The sequence below is a fragment of the Aethalodelphis obliquidens genome, unplaced genomic scaffold (assembly GCF_003676395.1).
Source record: "Aethalodelphis obliquidens isolate GAN/ISIS:26980383/991018 unplaced genomic scaffold, ASM367639v1 scaffold14, whole genome shotgun sequence".
Taxonomy (NCBI): Eukaryota; Metazoa; Chordata; class Mammalia; order Artiodactyla; family Delphinidae; genus Aethalodelphis; species Aethalodelphis obliquidens.
In genome coordinates this window covers 23,951,906-23,970,756 of record NW_020837958.1, presented here as the reverse complement: position 1 = coordinate 23,970,756, position 18,851 = coordinate 23,951,906, and the positions used below count along the sequence as shown (strand labels likewise).

The 18,851-nt window shown below is 34.6% G+C and overlaps 1 protein-coding gene across 4 annotated transcripts in view; it reads left to right on the top strand.

Annotated features, from left to right (window-relative positions):
* ANO5 (anoctamin 5) overlaps nucleotides 1-15,542 on the top strand; it is a 97,827-nt gene extending 82,285 nt beyond the window's left edge. For all 4 annotated transcript variants that reach the window (XM_027115175.1, XM_027115174.1, XM_027115173.1 and 1 more), the window contains exons 17-21: nucleotides 2,380-2,510; nucleotides 5,353-5,558; nucleotides 7,205-7,383; nucleotides 8,749-8,854; nucleotides 11,797-15,542. In XM_027115175.1, the coding sequence (XP_026970976.1) occupies nucleotides 2,380-2,510; nucleotides 5,353-5,558; nucleotides 7,205-7,383; nucleotides 8,749-8,854; nucleotides 11,797-12,018 (844 nt within the window). In that variant the 3' untranslated portion in view covers nucleotides 12,019-15,542. The remainder of the gene's footprint in view (nucleotides 1-2,379; nucleotides 2,511-5,352; nucleotides 5,559-7,204; nucleotides 7,384-8,748; nucleotides 8,855-11,796) is intronic.
* Nucleotides 15,543-18,851: the final 3,309 nt, after the last annotated feature.

Genomic DNA, 18,851 nt, shown 5'->3' with positions numbered 1-18,851 from the left:
GAAATACTGTATAACTCTGGTTACTGTGTTTTTGTTTGTTTGCTTTTTGGTTCTATGTGTTGCAAATATTTTATCCCAGCACAATTTTTGTTTTTTTATTTCTTAATAGTATCTTTTTTTTTTTTTTTTGCGGTACGTGGTCTCACTGCTGTGGCCTCTCCCATTGCGGAGCACAGGCCCCGGACGTGCAGGCTCATCGGCCATGGCCTACAAACCTAGCCGCTCCGTGGTATGTGGGATCCTCCCGGACCGGGGCACAAACCCGTGTCCCCTGCATCGGCAGGCGGACTCTCAACCACTGTGCCACCAGGGAAGCCCATTAATAGTATCTTTTTGGACCAGATAATTGTTTGGTGTGAGGTGCTGTCCTTTGCGTTGTAAGATGTTTTGCAGCATCCTTGAACTCTACCTGCTATATGCCAGTAGCCCACCTTCTCCCCAGTTGTGACAGCCAAAAATGCCTCCAGATACTGCAAAAGTCCCCTTGTGGGCTAAATCACTTCCATTTGGGAACCACTGCTGTAGATGGACAAAAGTAGATACTTTTAATATAGCAAAATTTTTATCAATCTTTTCTTTTATGGTTTAGTATTTTTAAAGTCTCGTTTAATACACCTTTTCCTACCTTAAAATCAAAAACCTATTCTCATATAATTACATCTAAATATTTTTAGCATTTTAACATTATTGTTGCCTTTCTCTTTTAAATTCTTAATATACATGGAAAAGCTTTTTGTGTTTGATATGAAGGTCAAATTTAATTTCTTACACACACACACACACACACACACACACATATATATATATACATATATATTACATATATATAATATATATCATGTTACCATTTATTGAGAAGTCCCTCTTCCCCACTCTCCATGATCTGCAATACCATGTATGCCAAATGGCAAGTACAAGGCTATTACTAGGCCTCCATTCTGTTCCAGGATTTGTCTATCCCTACACCAATACTACACTCTCTTAATACAGCTTTATAATAACTCTTCATATCTTCTGGGACAGGTTTTACCAACTTATTCCTCATCTATAGAATATCTTGGCTATCCTTTGTCTTTTGTCTTTCTGTGTAAATTTTAGAAACATCTTGTCAGATTTCACATGGGAAAGTATTTTGGTTTTTTGATTGAAATTACATTCCAGTTGTTTCAATAAGACAACTGACATTTTATTATGCCAGGTCTTTTTATTCATGAACATTTAGTTTGGACTTTAATGACTTCAAATAAATATTTAAACTTCAGCATACAAGTCTTATAAATCTTTGGTCAAATCCATTTCTAGGTACTTTTCATTTTAATTGCTATTGTAAATGGTATCTTTCTAAAAATTATATTTTCTACCTGTGTTTTGTGGGTATATAGGAGTGCAATATATTGATAAATCTATTATTATTTCTAATAATTTTTATCTAACTTCATTGGGGTTTTCTATGCAGATAATCCATTCACATTACTGTTAGTAATTATAGATGTCTCTTCTATTTCCAATTCTTTTGCCTTTTTCTTTTTCATTTTATTGTTCTGGCTAAGATCTCCAATAAAGTCTTGAATGTGATCATACACACCCTTATTTTGTTCTTGATTGTAAAGGGAATGCTTCTCACTTTTCCCTATTAAGAGTGATGTTAACCCCAGGATTTTGGTAGATGCTTTTGGTCAGATTGAGGTAATTATCTTCTTTTCCTACTTTTCAGTCATAAATAGGTTTTAGTAGGTGATTGAAATACATCAAATGCATTTTTCTTCATCAATCAACATGATTTTATATTTTTCTCCTTAAATTTGTTAATATGGTCTCTTACATTGATTGTGTTTCTGATAAAAATAATCTTTTTGTTCCTTAAGTAATCCAATATTATCATGATATATTTTATATAGTATAGAATTTAGTTAGGTAATATTTTATTTAGGATTATTGCATTTATTTTCATGTGTTAGATAACCTCTTCGTTCCCTAGTCATACATTTTCTATTGTAACCCACTCATTTCCCCAAGTGGCCTTCAGAGTATCATGACAACATAAAGAATAGTGAATTGAATAGATAAAAACCATCCTGTAGTGATCCTCTCCTCCACATGCTCTTTAACAGAACTGTCTCTGAGTAAATACACTTCCCTGCAGAGAGTCAGGGTTGTCTTACTTTCTCAATCACCCAAGTAAAGATCTTTTGCCTCATCAAGTACTGTGAACAGAACATAAGGTTCTGACTTGGGCTTTAGCTGTAGTCTTACCTCTACATGTTCTGTGATCTAAACTTACTTACCCTCCCTTACCGCCATTTTTTAGATCTAAGACTGATTCTCTGACCCCTTTCTTTTAAACCCTATTTCATGTATTTACTTTATCACTTCCAACAGCTTGGTTCTGAATTGGTGGAGACGCCGAAAAGCTCGAACCAACTCTGAAAAGCTATACAGTCGATGGGAGCAGGACCATGACCTTGAAACTTTTGGTTCTCTCGGACTATTCTATGAGTACTTGGAAACAGGTAATTTTCAACCACTGCCTTGAAACATGGAATAGGCTGAGTAAAATAAGTATTTTTCAGCTCTTAATATTTCTTCCTACCTTGCACATAGTAGGTGTTCAGTAAATCATTGGCTAGTGGATGAAAAGATAGATGGGTGGGTATGGAAAAGATTGGTTCAGTATTTCTATTTCCCACCAAATATGAATGAAATTAATTTCAAAACACCAATCTCAGAGATATTTTTCCTATCAATTTAATGTTAATGCTGTTGAACCAAATAAAGTAAGGATCACTTTTTTTTGTGGAAACAATCAAAATATTTATTGACAGATGAATGGATAAAAAAATGTGGTATAAATATACATATAATGGATTTTTATTTTATTCAGCCTTAAAAAAACCAAATCCTGCTCTACATGACAACATGGATGAACCTTGAGGACACTATGCTAAATCAAATAAGCCAGTCAACTGTGTGATTCCACTCCTACTCACATGAAGTACTTAAAATGGCCAAACACATAGAAGCAGAGATAGAATGGAGGTTGCCAGGGGCGGGGGGGAGGGGGAAATGGAAACCCTCCCCCCCCTTCAAATAACACTTAACAAGGGCAGCTTTGTTTTAACCTAAAACAGAAGAAATGAGTGCCAGTTACAAACATTCATACAAATCTCCAATATCAATTCTTGATAAAGATCTTAATTTAATACCTTGTCCAACTAGATTATTTGGCTTAGGTTTTTGTTTTGTTTTGTTTTGTTTTGTTTTGTTTTGTTTTGTTTTGTGGCAGAGTCCTAACCACTGGACCACCAGGGAATTCCCCTTGGCTTCGTTTTATAAGGCAGAACACTGTCTCTCCCTCCATGTCCACAGGAGAAAGGGAATGTTGCCAAATCTTTTCTGAGTCTCTTTTTGTTAACTAGGAAGACTTGCATTTTGTAAGGCTAATCTCTGGAATTCTGTTAAGTAAGGATCAGTTTTTAATACCTGTCTCAAATTAGTTTAAGTAGCTTTCTCCTTTCATTTGCCTCAGTGACTGCTCATAGAAAGAATATGTTGAAAAACATTTACAAAGCCTGACATACATTTAGTGTATGTCCCTTGTTTCAAGCTGAAAAGAAGAAGGCAAAAAGCAGTTATGCAAGGGAAACCCAGATTGAACGCAAGAAATGCATAAAATATTCTAAGGATTGAAAAGAGAAGAGAACTTGAGATGAAATTTTAGGAGAAATAATAATGGGGACTGCTTGTGGAGTTTATCCAGGGTGTTTCCTCTCAGATGTCCTTGTCTGCTTCTTTGGTGGAATTAAAGAGGACTGTTTTCCCAACTTATTCTCATGGCCCATAAAAGTCATGATAGAATAACGGAGATGACCTGAATTTGTTACCAATTCTCCACTGTAACACATACATATGATACCTGGATTAAAATAGGTACATCAGGACAAATAGGAAGAAGTCTCCAGTTATAAAATTAGGTAGTCCTTGCTTTATGGAGTGATAAGGCTGTAATTTTTAATTAATTGCTTATGTTTCAAGTGAATTTGTACATAAATGTATCAGAGATTATAACTAAAATTAAAAGATGAAATCAGGGTTTCATAACAAGATTAACTACCATTTATTGAGACACCACTAAGAGTTAATTTATTCTAGATATTTTACATACACTATCTCTAATCTTGAAACATTCTACAGAAATAGTCATTTTATCTTAGAGGGTACTGAAACTTGGATAGATTAAGTAATTTGCCATGGGCCACAGAGATTATAGGTAAAGATCTGGCATTTGAACCTAGAAATTCAAGCTGTTTCTACGTAATACTTTGTCTTAACTTTCTATTTCTTGGTTCAGTAGAGAAGTCAGGAAGGAGGCAGTTTGTTCCCTTGGTTTAGTAGATGACAAGACTGATTCTAATGAGAAATCTTATGAGAAGAGCTGAAATCCAGAAACACTCAAGATCTAACTAAAAATAGAGGACTAGTGGAAGATTCTTTTCTTCCTTTTTCCTTCAATGGAAAGCCATTTTTTGTATCTCTTCTTATTTTTTCTTCACTCATGTGGGAAGCCCAGTTTGCCAGCTGCGTGGATTCTTTCACCCTAAGCACTGATGGAAACAAAAGAAGAAAAGTGGAGAGAGAAGCCAGCTTACACAGGTGTTAAGCCTCAATGAGGAAAGAGAGTAAAACTTATTTAGAAAGATGTGAAGTTAGTACAGAGGATCAGGACCTTAACAAATACCTCATTCCAGGATATGTATATTTCCTTTGCCCACATATATTTCTGATGCTTTATATGATTCATTTCCTGATTTGTTGTCAGATATCTTGTTTGTTCTGCCTTTTCCTCTGTTAACATCTTCAAATCTTAAATAATGCATTCGTTCATAAGGCTTATAGTTGAGTGTATTTATATACCCCAAACATACAAATGAGTCGGTCATTATCCCTGATCTTAAAAAGTACATAGATTAGCAAAATAGAAAACTTGATTACCCCACTGATGTGCCAATACCCATGTAAATGCTGGGGTAGCATAGACCTAAACATAGACCATAGTAAAAGACTGTGTTTTATGAATAATAACAATATCTTATCTAACAAGAATAAATGCTTTCTTCAGACAAGCAGGTCTCAAAAGAAACAGCAGGGATGAAGCTGAGCTGTACATGACCAGCTCAACAAATAAGTCACTGTGCTTCCTATAGGGAAGAGGATGTGGACAGCTGGAAAGAGACCTGGAGTGTTTTGCTGATGTAGATCCCTCCAAAATGAGGGAAGTTGCAGGAGTTAGGCAGAGTGTTCCCCGTTTTCCCCTCCACAATAATGAATTTGTGAATTTTTCTCTTATCCCTGCAGTTATCCAGTTTGGATTTGTTACATTATTTGTGGCCTCTTTTCCTTTGGCTCCTCTTCTTGCTCTCTTGAATAATATAATAGAGATTCGAGTGGATGCCTGGAAGCTTACTACTCAGTACAGGAGACCTGTAGCCGCTAAGGCTCATAGTATAGGTGTTTGGCAAGACATTCTTTATGGAATGGCTGTCCTTTCTGTTGCAACTAATGTAAGTAGACCTATTTCAGTGGAATAACTGTACTTTTTTCTTTTCTTGAGGATGGGGAGATGTGAATGATGTTTAACTCAATCTTTATTTACATTGATTTCATCATGGCCCATAAAGGTAAAACATCCCTAAACTTTTATGTGCTAAACAACATAGGCAACTCTATGACATGCAAACTCTTAGATATACAAGGAAAATTGTAAAAACATGTTTATTAAAATACCATGATATAGTTTCATAGCATGTGACAAAGTAGACAGAAAATAAGTAATGGCATAAAGGATTTAATAATACAATTAAAGCTTGATTATACATAAAGTTGTATACTACAAACAGAATACACAACATTTACCTGTCATTTTTATGGAGCACTTATTAAAAATGATAATAAAACTGAATTCCCAAAAGCAGAAATTTTACAATGAATATTCATCTATAATGTATAAAAAATGAAGTTGATAATAAGATAGCCAAAAAAGAAAATTTAACCACTTAACATTCATGTTTCCAAGGAAGGTTATTGTACAAAGATGAAATAAAATTGAAGTTATAAGGAAAGCTTAATTAAAATGAAAGCCTATCAAAATTTTCCTAGCTGATTTTAGGAATCAGCCAGAACCATACTTATGAAAACTATATACCAATAAATGCTTTTATTATTGAAAAAGAAGAAGGAAACCATGAGCTGATCATGTAACTTGTGAAACTAAGAAAAAATGTAAAACTAATCAATAGAAAGTAGTAAGAAAGAATTAATGAAGATATAAACAGAAATAAATTAGAAAACAAACAAAAAGCAATATAATTGCTAAATAAGTCGAGTTGGTTCATTGAAAAGATAAAATAAATAAAACTGAAAATCTCAAACAAAAAAAAGAATTACAGGGTACAAGTGAGAAAATTATAAGAATGGTATGTATGCATTTATTCTAATAATTTTTAAATCTATTTGAAATTGTCACTTTTTAGAAATAAAACTGCCAAAATATATTCAGTAAGTGATAATAAAACATGAAATGGACCAGTAACTATAGAAGCAATATTAAAAGATTTTAAAAATCTACCACTAAAAATGTAGATGGCAGGGCCAAATGCTTTTAAATTGACTTATCTTACCTAAAGGAAACATGACATTTATAGTATTCCAGAGCTTAGGAAAGGATGGGAAAATACCATTCCTGTGGCATCAAATACTGAAATTAATTGCACTGAACTGTGGGAAATTTACCAGTATGGTCTTCTATTTCTTCATTCTCCATTCCCTACACACACACACACACACACACACACACACACACACACACACACACAAATGTCCAGGCCAGTAAATTTGGTTAAGAAATGTAAGAAATAGCAAGCCATGATGGAAGGAGATAGACACAGGCATGGTGTTTTTGGAGACAGATACATTTAGGTTAAATTTTCAATATAGCACTTTCTAGCTATGAAATCTTGGAATACTGATTATACACTGTAAATGAGCTATTTTATGTTCTAGGTCAAAGACTCATGTATTAATTTGATTAATAATAATCTAATCTAATCATTTTGTATCCATAAGGCATATGGAACTGAAAGATATACAAATCAGACGTTTGTAAAACTGCATTGTTAGCTCACGATCTCCCTCTTGTTTTGTCCTTTAGGCTTTTATTGTTGCATTTACATCGGACATGATTCCCCGTTTAGTTTACTACTATGCCTACTCAAAAAATGCCATTCAGCCTATGAAAGGGTATGTCAATAACAGCCTGTCAATATTCCTGATAGCCGATTTTCCAAACCACACTGTGCCTTCGGAAAAACGAGACTTCACCACTTGCAGGTTTTCTCTTATTTTCATTTTGTTTTTAAATGTATTTCTTAAGTTCTCCATTTCCTTCATGTCTTACAAAACAAAATTTACTTGGGGCAGTAAAAATCCTGGATAAAGTGCATGAATTCTAGAATTCACACATTGTATGGTTCTGATTTGAAAAAGTAGAATGCCCAAAAGTAAGACAATATTATGGGTAAAGATAATGTCAATTTTGAATTGTTTCTTATTTTCTAAGTTTATTGGAAAAATTTTCTTCAACAAATACCTCCTTGGTCCCAAGTTGCAATATCTATAATCATACAGCATGGTCATATTTTACGTGCATTTAACCTACTTGAATTTAACTATGTGTCCTCAAAAAGAGGCAGAGTAAGGAAGAGAGAAATAATACGATTAGTTCACCAGCCATCACATTTAAAAGGTTTCTTCATGTAGGGAGTGTGAACTTGGATTTGTAAACCTGCTGCTTTCACACTCAGTGTCTCACGTACTGTGAGGATCTTTTTACTCTAGGATTTAAAGTTATATATATTTATTTATGTATGTGTGTGTATGTATGTATGTGTGTGTGTGTATATATATATATATATGGTACGTCAAATCTTTTAAACTTAAACCTTAAACCAAGTGCTTCATCTGGGATTCCAACAACAACAACAAAAAAACCCAGCAAAATGTTGCAACACAGGTAGACAAAAGCATTGTTATATTCTGTATTTATATAGAGAGGAATCATAACATGGGCAACTGTCAGATTTCTTGATGTCATCACTTCCTACCTGAACTAAATCTTTGAACATTAATATCTAGACACTTGCAGAAAAAAAATGAACTCACAAATTGAACACCAAGAAAACCCCAGAAGGCTAATAAGGAAAACAAAAATAATGCAGTGTCATATAAGCTGAGAAAATAGAGTTTCAAGAAAATAGGAATGGTCAACAATGTCAAGTTCTGTTCTTCACAGGTCAAATAAGATCTGGATGAAAATGTTCCTTCAGTTTAATGATAGGAGACAGTTGGTGTCAGGGGAGTGATGATAGAACTAAGTGTGTTAAGGAGTAGGAAGAGAGGGAATGGAATGGAAAGAGCAAATTTTGCTATAACTCTCTAGAGAAATTTGTCTCTGAAGAACAGGAGAGCAGTTTCACTTGTGTCTCTTGCTACATATATACTATACAAAAGTAACATATGGCTCTTCTTTTTATCTGTATAGGAAAGATAAATGTTTCATAATAGCAATTATTTTCCTTTGACTTGACTTTTGTTGTCAACTGAAAGGGTCTCTTACAAGAAATAATATGAATTTATACTAGGTCTCTTTGTTTGAAGTTATAGCTTATATTTTGCATTTACTTCCATTTTTTTCAGGTACAGAGATTACAGAAATCCTCCTGATCATGAGGAGAAATATTTTCATAGTATGCAGTACTGGCACGTCCTTGCTGCTAAGATGACCTTCATCATAATTATGGAGGTGAGCCTTTATTAACTTTCATGCCAGTTAGTGTCTTTTCTCCCTTTAGGCATATATTTCTAAGCATATTTGTTCCACAGAAAATTAGCATTATCCCAATAGACTATTTTGAAGGAAGTATTTGTTCTCATAAAAAGTAAGTTAGGAATATTTTAAGTACAGTGGATTGCCTATTACTCACTTACTCTTGTTGAAGATACCAAGGTAACAGAAAAGAAAAAATGAGACCTCTGTCTTTGAGGTCAGTCAGAGGGCAGAGGACCCACTTATTTTACTGAATACCTATTATTAATAAATAGTGGTTGCAGAGGCTATAATAATAACTTTGTAAGTTTGGCTTTATTATTCACCCTTGACAAATGAATCCAACAGTCAGCAAAATTAGTTAGCTGGTTTAAAGATAATCGGCTAATATTAGAGCTGGGTTTCAATGCCAGATGTCTCACTGCCAAGCCTCTGCTCTGTCCACTATATTATGTTTCCTACCTTGTGGGAAATCTAGGGTAATTATGGATATAAGACATGCAATACAAAAGAACCAATACAGAGGGGGTATTTGAGTAAGTTACAAATTGAGTGCTACACATCATAAGACATGAAGGCCGATAAGGGAGAGATAAATAAATGTTAGGCATTTTTTCACTCGACAGTAAAGGCCAATAATAGACTAGATAAGTCTAATGCAAGAAAACACAAATTCCTGTCAGTTTTTGTTTAATTTGTTTTATTTTTATCAAGGTTATACATGTAAGTAATCTAAATCCTCACCCCTCTCAGTTCCTTATGAATTTATCACTTTCATTCCCACATTTTCCATCAGCGGTTTAGATCATCTTTCAGCCTGGTAAATTACAAAAGGAATTCTTTGGAATTTTTGTTTCTGTTTATTTTTTTTGATCATCCCAGGCTCCGACTCACCATCATTCTGGAACTTCTCTTCGACTTCTCTTATACTGAATACTATATTTTCTTCCATCTATTTTTCTCCCATTCTTGAATTACTAGCTTATTTTAATAAAGCACATCTTTCATTAATTTTCTGAGGAAAATAATGGACAATTTTTGAGAACTTGAATATTAAAATTTCTTCTTTTTCCACATAGATAATTAATTGGTATAGAATTTGATTAAAAGTCATTTTCCCTGAAAATTTTTGAACCAACTTTTTTTAGGTATTCCTGAAATTTTCCAAGACATTGCTCTATTTTCTGTCAGCTTCTAGTGTTGCTATGAAGTACAATACCATTCTAATTTCCCATTCTTTGTTTATGATTTTTTTATGTATCAATAAGCTTTGAGGATTCTCTCACTAGTCCTTTTATGAAACTTCACAAGACAGTCATGTGATGTTGGACTATTAATATTAATTGTTCTGGACACTCACTAAGCCCCTTTGACCTGCAAATATAATTACCCTTTAAGTTGAGAAAATTTGCTTGTACTATTTTTTTTTTTTTTTTGCGGTACGCAGGCCTCTCACTGTTGTGGCCTCTCCCGTTGCGGAGCACAGGCTCCGGATGCGCAGGCTCAGCGGCCGTGGCTCACAGGCCCAGCCGCTCCGTGGCATGTGGGATCTTCCTGGACTGGGGCACAAACCCGTGTCCCCTGCATCGGCAGGTGGACTCTCAACCACTGTGCCACCAGGGAAGCCCTGCTTGTACTATTTCTTTGATAATTTACTTCTTTTCTCTGTTCTATCTTTCTGGGACTTCTGTTATTCAGGTGTTACAACTGTTTTGAAATTCTGTTATATTTATCGTTTATTTTCTCTCCTATAAATAGTCAGATTCATATCTTTGTTTTTTTATTCTACTCTTCTCTTGCTCTCATCATTATCTAGGTATCCTCTTAGTTCCCATTTGTGTGCTTCAGTCTTACCCTTTCATATTAGAGACTTTCTTACGTATTTGGTTGTTCTTGGCAATCTGCTCATATTTAAGAGCGAAGCAAGGAAAGCCGATTATAAGCTTTGTGTGCATACAGGAAGAACGTCACTTGGGTGGGCTTCACTGTAGGGTGATAAAGGGGCCTTTTCATTTGAGACCTACAAAATTTTGATATCTATAATTCTAACTTCTCTGATTAGTTATTTTTCCCAGAGAGAAATCCTCCAACCTCCTGTTTGTTGAGCTATTTCATGACTGTGTTGAGAGCCAAGAAAGGCAGGAGGGACTAGAGATCTCATGGTTCAGAATGCTGAATTGCATTGAGTTGCCTTGTTTCCAGTATGGTGCCACACCTCCATCTTTCGCCATCTCTGCTGCCTGTGAGTTCACAGCTCTCTGTCTTAATTTCTGCAGAAAATATAATTTCTGCAGAAAATAAGGTACTCAGTTGCTGCCAGGGTGGGATTGGAGAGAAGTAGTTCCTGAACATGGTTGAGAAAGAGGCTCTGAAAATTCATCTGCCCCTTATACAAATTTTTAAATAAGCCTCTTATTTTTAACTCCACCCACACTACACCTTCAAAGTCCTTAGTTGAACTTTTCTGAACTTTTCTGATGATTTGAAACAAAATTGGCTTTTGTCTTGATTTCTACCATCACTGTATCACCAACTGCAAATTTAAGTGCCAGCTTTCTTCACTGTCTCAAGTCTGTTATCACTGTTTCCTCCCTTTTTTGTGTGTCTTTGTGAACAATACAATTTTTAAATTTCTTTACAAATATTTTATTAGGTTTTCAGGAGGAAGCATAGATGAAGAGTATATTCAATAACCACGTTCAACTGGAATCTCTGTAATCACGTATTTTAGTATATATTTGTTTGCTTAATGTTGGTCTTTGTAGGAAAGTTCCAGGACAGGGACTATATCTCTTTGTTTTTCCTTCTAGCTACTGTATCGAGCACAGTTTGTTGAACGAATGAAACAATTTGTATGAACATCTGCTGAACATTTGACAACTCTAGCAGTGTGTCTGTTTTTCTTTTGTTTCCTCTAGCATGTTGTGTTTCTAATGAAATTTTTGTTGGCGTGGATGATCCCTGATGTTCCAAAAGATGTTGCGGAAAGAATCAAGCGAGAAAAGTTAATGACTGTCAAGATTCTCCATGACTTTGAGCTTAACAAACTGAAAGAGAACTTGAGAATGAATTCTAGTGATTTTGCCAAGCATCTCATTATTCAGGAAAACAAAGTACAGCTGGCTAAATCAGCAACCTAATCAACATAACAAGTAAGCGGCTGGTTGCCTGCCTGACTTCACAGTTTTCCCTGGGTTTGGGGCCAGAAGCCAGAAGCCATGTGTCAATTTTACCCTTTCTTCTTTTTTGCTTAACTCAAAGTTTTTGTACACTCATATAGAGGCCAACTTAGTGGAGGCTGGAAGAATACCACTTGTCAGCTTCATTGGCTGGGCCCACCCCAGATATTGTTTTCTGGGGTTCTATACATGATTGTTAAATGGATGTGTGAAATCAGAATATTGGAAGATCATGGGATGTTGCAGTTTAGGATTAAACACTGGACGTGAGCTGTCCCATCACCTTCCAGTGCAGCCGCACATTTTCATGGTCTTCATTCTATTGGGTTGTGTTATATCTCTGTCCCATGAAGAAAAGTATTGGGACAAAAAGAAAAGAAGTGAAGAGGTCTACTGAGTCATAAATATATCCTGCCATTTTAGACTATGCAGATGAAAAACCAATATCAGATGACATAAGAAAACTTACATATTAAAAATATTGGGTACATCTCATGGCAGGGGTTTGTTCCCAAAATCATCCTGAATAAGGTAAACTTCCATCAGAATTCCAGATAGTCCTTCCAGGTAAATACAAAATTGATTTTTCAAGAGACTGAACATTTGGGTTTAAGCAAAAGACTAACAACTAATTTCTTTAAATATAACATTTCAGAAACCGTTTTAAGACTGGACTGTGGATTGTCTTTTCTGGGAAACAGCATTAAGAAGGTATTAGATTGTTTCAGGTCTTTAAGTAAATGAAAGATATAGAGAAGTGAGTGTGTCTTCTTAGTAGTTAATGAATGCAAGATAGTATATATTAATTAATTTATTGACTTCAATCTAAAAAATCATTGAATTATTTTTAAAAATAATTTTTCTTCCACAACTCCTATTTTGCATCATGAAGCCTGTTTGAGCATTAACTATTTGTATAAGTTAGGTACAAGTTGTTTATGAAATTCTATCTCGTTTAAAGCAGTCTCAAATCTTGTAATGAGTTTACAATTTTTTCTATTGGTGCACTGCTGTACAATGCTCAGTGCCTTGCTCCTATGCCTTTGCCCCACAAGATGTGGTTGTACTGTTGATTTAATGTGATATAACATCTCAGGTGTGAGCTTCTTTTAGAGAAATTGTTAGTTTAACATCAATCACAGAGTTTAACACCAAATGTGGATCACCCAAGTAAGAATGAGGTGATGGATTTGATAGCTAAGTAAAAAAAATATATTCATTGAATTATTTCTCTCATACTTAAGCCTATGGCACATGTACCCCAATTCTTGTTCTTCTTTCCCTTAAAAAGTACTTAATATATATTTTAAACACTATAGAGAGATGTAGTTTAATTTTATAACATTTGAATCTCTAGTTTCAAATTACAGTTCATTTTCAAAAGAATAGTGTTTTTTAATTGCACACAAAAGAAGAAACTTTATTACAAGATTTTTTAAAAAGTAGTGTTTCATTATTTGATCCTAATACGATTTTATAGAATTGCCAGTATTAAGTGTATGGCAGGTAGTATTAACTAATGATCAATATTAAGCATTTAGAACTGAGGATTATGAATTTATAAAACCATGAGACAGTTACCCCAGTATTGGCAGTAATTTATCATCCACTGGGTAGATTTTATGAACACTTTTGCATAATTTGAAATGATCTCATTATTGAAGAATGATTTCACATGTGGAGGAGTTTATTTTCTTTGAGAACCAGTTAGTGTTACTATGAAATTAGCCGCAGATGCAGTATTTTTGCTTGTCAAAGCAAACTCTGTTACTATGTTGTACAGCTCATACTGCTTCCTTCCTGGGAGCTAATAAAAATAAGGAAGAGCATGGAAAACGGTTTCTCAGATATAAGGTTTACTTTTTATGGCTTAACAGTGTTTATAGAGCTAGACTGTAAGATAAATAAAGACAAATTTAATTCACATGGTTATCTGTACACTGCAATCTTAAAACGAAACAACTCAAGTGTTGGGTTTCTAGGATGTATGGAGAAACTAGCAAGGGAAGAAATAGTTTTTAAGATAAGTCAATAGTTCCTATGATGGGTAGATATTTTCCTTTTAAAATGTTGACAAATACTTTATATTCACATTTCAGTTTTCTACCAAGAAGTTTCTCACATTTTAAAAGGAAATACAAGTATCTCTCACTTTCCTAAAAGCTTGATGAACCAAATCCAAAAGCCCAATCGCTTCAGATAGATTTGTCTTGTCTAGTTAAACCCATTAGTTGTTGTAAGAGGGCTGAGTTGAGCACCTGACTACCAGATGTAAGTTGATATTTATTAGCATGGCAGATGTTTTTATAATTCAATCAAATCCATAGTTATTTTTTTCAGAAATGTTCCAGAAATCATTTGAGACTTTCTTTGAAATAATATGAAGTACAAAATCCAAAGAAAAAAAAACCTCTTTTCAAATGTCATCTCAAATTTTCACCTTCATCAGTTTTTCTTTGCACAAAAGAAGCAGAATCCACTTCAAAAGGAACCCATCAAGAAGAGGGGGGTGTCTTAATTAAATGGAATGCTATCTTATTTTTGCTGCCTCTCGTGACTCCTCTTGACTCTAACAGTCTTCTTTTAACTAAGCCATCAAGCAAATTATCAAGGAAAAGAAAAAGGAAAGAAGAAGATAAAGAAGAGGAGGGACAGAGGAAGGAGATAAGAGTTCCCTCCTTATGAACCTGTGTGTGCTCCTATGGGGAGAGAGGTGTTGTGAGGTGCATTGTGCAGCTGTGGATGCTAAGAAGAATGTCTCTTTCCTAAAACATCAAATGAGGGTGAGAGAAAAGCCAAAGAAATTTCAAGTTGAACACTATTATATGTCAAAAGTAAAACTTTGATTTCCAAGTGACTTTGTAGTGTCAGCTGCCATGTGTAGCCCTGGGTCTCTGTTGATTACAACAGTTGAGGCTGAGGAATTTGTGCTGCTGATTCAAAAGGTGAATATATTGTTGTGAAAGAACAATATATTCTCTTTTGTTTTTAATCAGTACCAGTTATTATGTTATCAAAGAATGTTATTAAGGAAAATAGCATTGCAAGAAGTACCATTGGCCAGGCTTGGATGTCTGCTCACATGAATCCCTATTACTGTTATGTTATTTTTTTTTCTAGACAGTATTTTACTCCACTACTTTATGTGTAATAATTCAAGTATGTCAGTTATTCCAGGATTATGTAAAAATTCAGGAGAATATTAAAACGTGGTTCAATGTGTGTTAAATACATTCTTCCCTCTCCTAAAACTGTTCGACTAGGTGTGTCTTTCCTATGAAAGATTATGTGCCATGGTGTTAACCAAGAAAACAAGTGCTTTCTTTTCTTCTCTTTCTTTCTTTCTTCCATTTTTTTTTTGCAAGGAGGGTGGTATGCAGGTACACAAGAAAAGTATCTCTTAAGTTACATATACATAAATTTTATAAATCTCAAGAGATTCAAATATGCACAATGAATAAAGTAATACTTAATTTTAAACTACATTTTGACATGAGCTCAGCTTATTCTTACAGTAAAATATTGATATGCTTTTTCTGAATTTGAGTGCTCTAAGAGGTTTTGAGGTCATTTTTTGTTGTCTAGAAATATTAAAATGCATTACGTATAACATGTTTAATTCACAAAATTACATGTTTGTCACATTTAGAGATGCACATTCCTTGAAGAAGGAGTCTAGATGGTCCAGAAAAAATGGAGAAGGTGGTAATTTTTTGTTGTTTTGCCTTTTTATCTTTTCTACTTTGAAAGGTGATTAAAATGAACAAAAAGGCCCAAGGAGAAAAATAGTGTGTTGAGATATTTTCCAAAATTTTTTCTAGGTCCGCCTTTCCCCAAAAGAAATCCACAACCAGCTTCTTTGGAATTGTCTGGGCCGCTTGTGAGATATGCATATCCCTTGGTTCTATCCCATATCCCTAGGAACAGAGTCTCTTGGAGAGGAGCTTTTAAAAATCTTCAGGGTTACTTTGGGGGGTGGGATATAAGACTGATGAGAATTTCATAAAAATGCCAAATTCCCTAGCCAGAAGTATTTTTTGGAATAACTCTCAAACATTTATTTATCATTCCAACCTATCAGAGAAATATGTAGACTCAGGATTTCCAAATTTGTCAAACTGTTCTAATCCTGCAGTGTGTAGAAGTAATTGAAATCTTACACCCTCAGAACCCTAAGCCTGTGTAGTTAAGAAAATAATTACATAAAATAACTATAGAAAATACTTTTTAAAAGAGGGGAGATAAGATTAAATATATTTTATTTAAAATATATTTACCAATATATTTTTATTTTAAATATATTTTACCAATATATTCAGGAAAATAAAACTGCATACTGGTGAGAAATTAAATGCATCACATTGTAAGTTTTAAAAATGCAAATAGATTCTCAGGCAGGGTGTAATCAGGACAGCAAAAGTACTGTGAATATTGTAGAATAGAAGATTTGTTACAGAGATAGGCCTTTTGAAATTGTGGAAGGAACTGGGAAGTAATGGTCTGGGAGGGAGATTTTGGAGGGTCAGAAGAAAGGTACCATTTAGCTCTCCTGAAACACCACCATGTGTGGACACATTGGAGTGTGCACAAACATCCAGGTGCTGTAGTGAGACTAGGGAGGAAAGCTCAGGAAGGAGTCTGTGGAAAGCTGTGGCTCCTGTGTAGCTACTGCTCTGAGGTTTCAGCCAAGCTTCACTCGGGGGCCTGGCCAGAAAGATCTGGATGTGGAGTGGAAGAGAGTATGGACAAGTAGAGCCCACTGGACCCCCTTCTGTGTGTCCCTCCCCAAAACTGGCTTCAAAGACACTCAGAAAGAAATAGCTTTGGCTTCCCTTCTGTCTGCCTCTTTTGTAACTCTAACCTGATGCCATATAAGGAAGAGACTTGATGGTCTTTTGGCAAATGGTGGTAAATGCAGCTTCACCAAGTTGACAGGGTACAAACTACCATGTGGACAAAAAAATTTTAAATAAAAATAAATAAAATAAACTATTGGTCATTTGAACAACGTGATTAAAAAATAACCTTAATTTAACTTCATGAAATGTTGTACTCAATAACTGAAGAATAGGAATTTCTTTTCATGCAAATTCTAAACATTTACAAAACCTGACCAAATACCAGGCCATTAAAAACAAACAAACAAACCAAAAACCCCAGCAATTTCAGTGGGGAAAAATTGATCAGATAATTTTCTCTGTTCACAATAAAAATGAAACTAGAAAACAATAATGAAAAGATAACTAGGAAAATTATATTACAAATTTTGAAATAACTCATAGATCATAAAATGGAATTTAGAAAATAATTTCAGTTACATAGTATTGAAAATACCGTGTAGCTGAAATTTTATGGGTGCTCTAAATACTTCTTGTGGGTGGTTTTCAGGGAAAATGTATAGCTTTTAATTGGGCTACTTAAAAAGAACAAAGACAGAAAAACAGTAAGCATCAAAAGAAGAGAATAGCAATATAATTTTTTTAAGAAAAGGAAAAGGAAGAAAAAAATCAATTTAAGAGGAAAAATTAATGAAAAGCATACAGAAAACATTATTCTTAATGGGAACATGTAAGATTCATCCTGTTTTTAATCAGCAACAAGAAATTACACTTCCATAATAAAATTCTGGGTTTTATTCAGACCCCTGAACCCTGAGAACAGCTAGAAAAGCTGGATAAAATGTTTTAAAAATTAATTGAAAACTTCAGAAAATATCAAGGCAAAGGGGGACTTGCCTTACAGAACCAGTATCTAGGAAAGAAAAAAACAGCCTGAGGGAGTTAAGGCGTTTATGGTGATTATTTCCTCTTGAGGAAATTGGAGATTCCAAAAGCAAAAATAATAGCTGAAAAGAAGAGAAGTTTGAGGATATGGGGAGGGGGAAGGGTGAGCTGTGACAGGGCGAGAGAGAGTCATGGACATATATACACTAACAAATGTAAGGTAGATAGCTAGTGGGAAGCAGCCGCATGGCACAGGGATATCGGCTAGTGCTTTGTGACCGCCTGGAGGGGTGGGATAGGGAGGGTGGGAGGGAGGGAGACGCAAGAGGGAAGAGATATGGGAACATATGTATATGTATAACTGATTCACTTTGTTATAAAGCAGAAACTAACACACCATTGTAAAGCAATTATACCCCAATAAACATGTTAAAAAAAAAAAAAAGAGAAGTTAAGCTGAACATTCAACAGACTTAGGAAAAATAGTTAAGTTAAGGTTCTGCCAAGAATGAGTAGCCCTGGTAAAGTCCCAGAGCTTTCTTTTAAAACATTCCATATAAGGACACAGAAAGGTTGAAAGTAACAGAATGGACAAAAGATATGCCAGGGAAACACTAAAGTAAATGAAATAAAATAAAACAGATTTATACATATATCAGAAAAAGATTGTGAGGCAAGATGTAGCATTAGAGATTGATATATTTTACAATGAGAAAATGGTAATTTAATCCAAAAATGGGTGGAAGACCTAAATAGACATTTCTCCAAAGAAAATATACAGATTGCCAACAAACACATGAAAGGATGCTCAACATCATTAATCATTAGAGAAATGCAAATCAAAACCACAATGAGGTATCACCTCATACCCGTCAGAATGGCCATCATCAAAAAATCTAGAAACAATAAATGCTGGAGAGGGTGTGGAGAAAAGGGAACCCTCTTGCACTGTTGGTGGGAATGTAAATTGATACAGCCACTATGGAGAACAGTATGGAGGTTCCTTAAAAAACTAAAAATAGAACTACCATATGACCCAGTAGTGGGATTGCTGGGTCATATGGTAGTTCT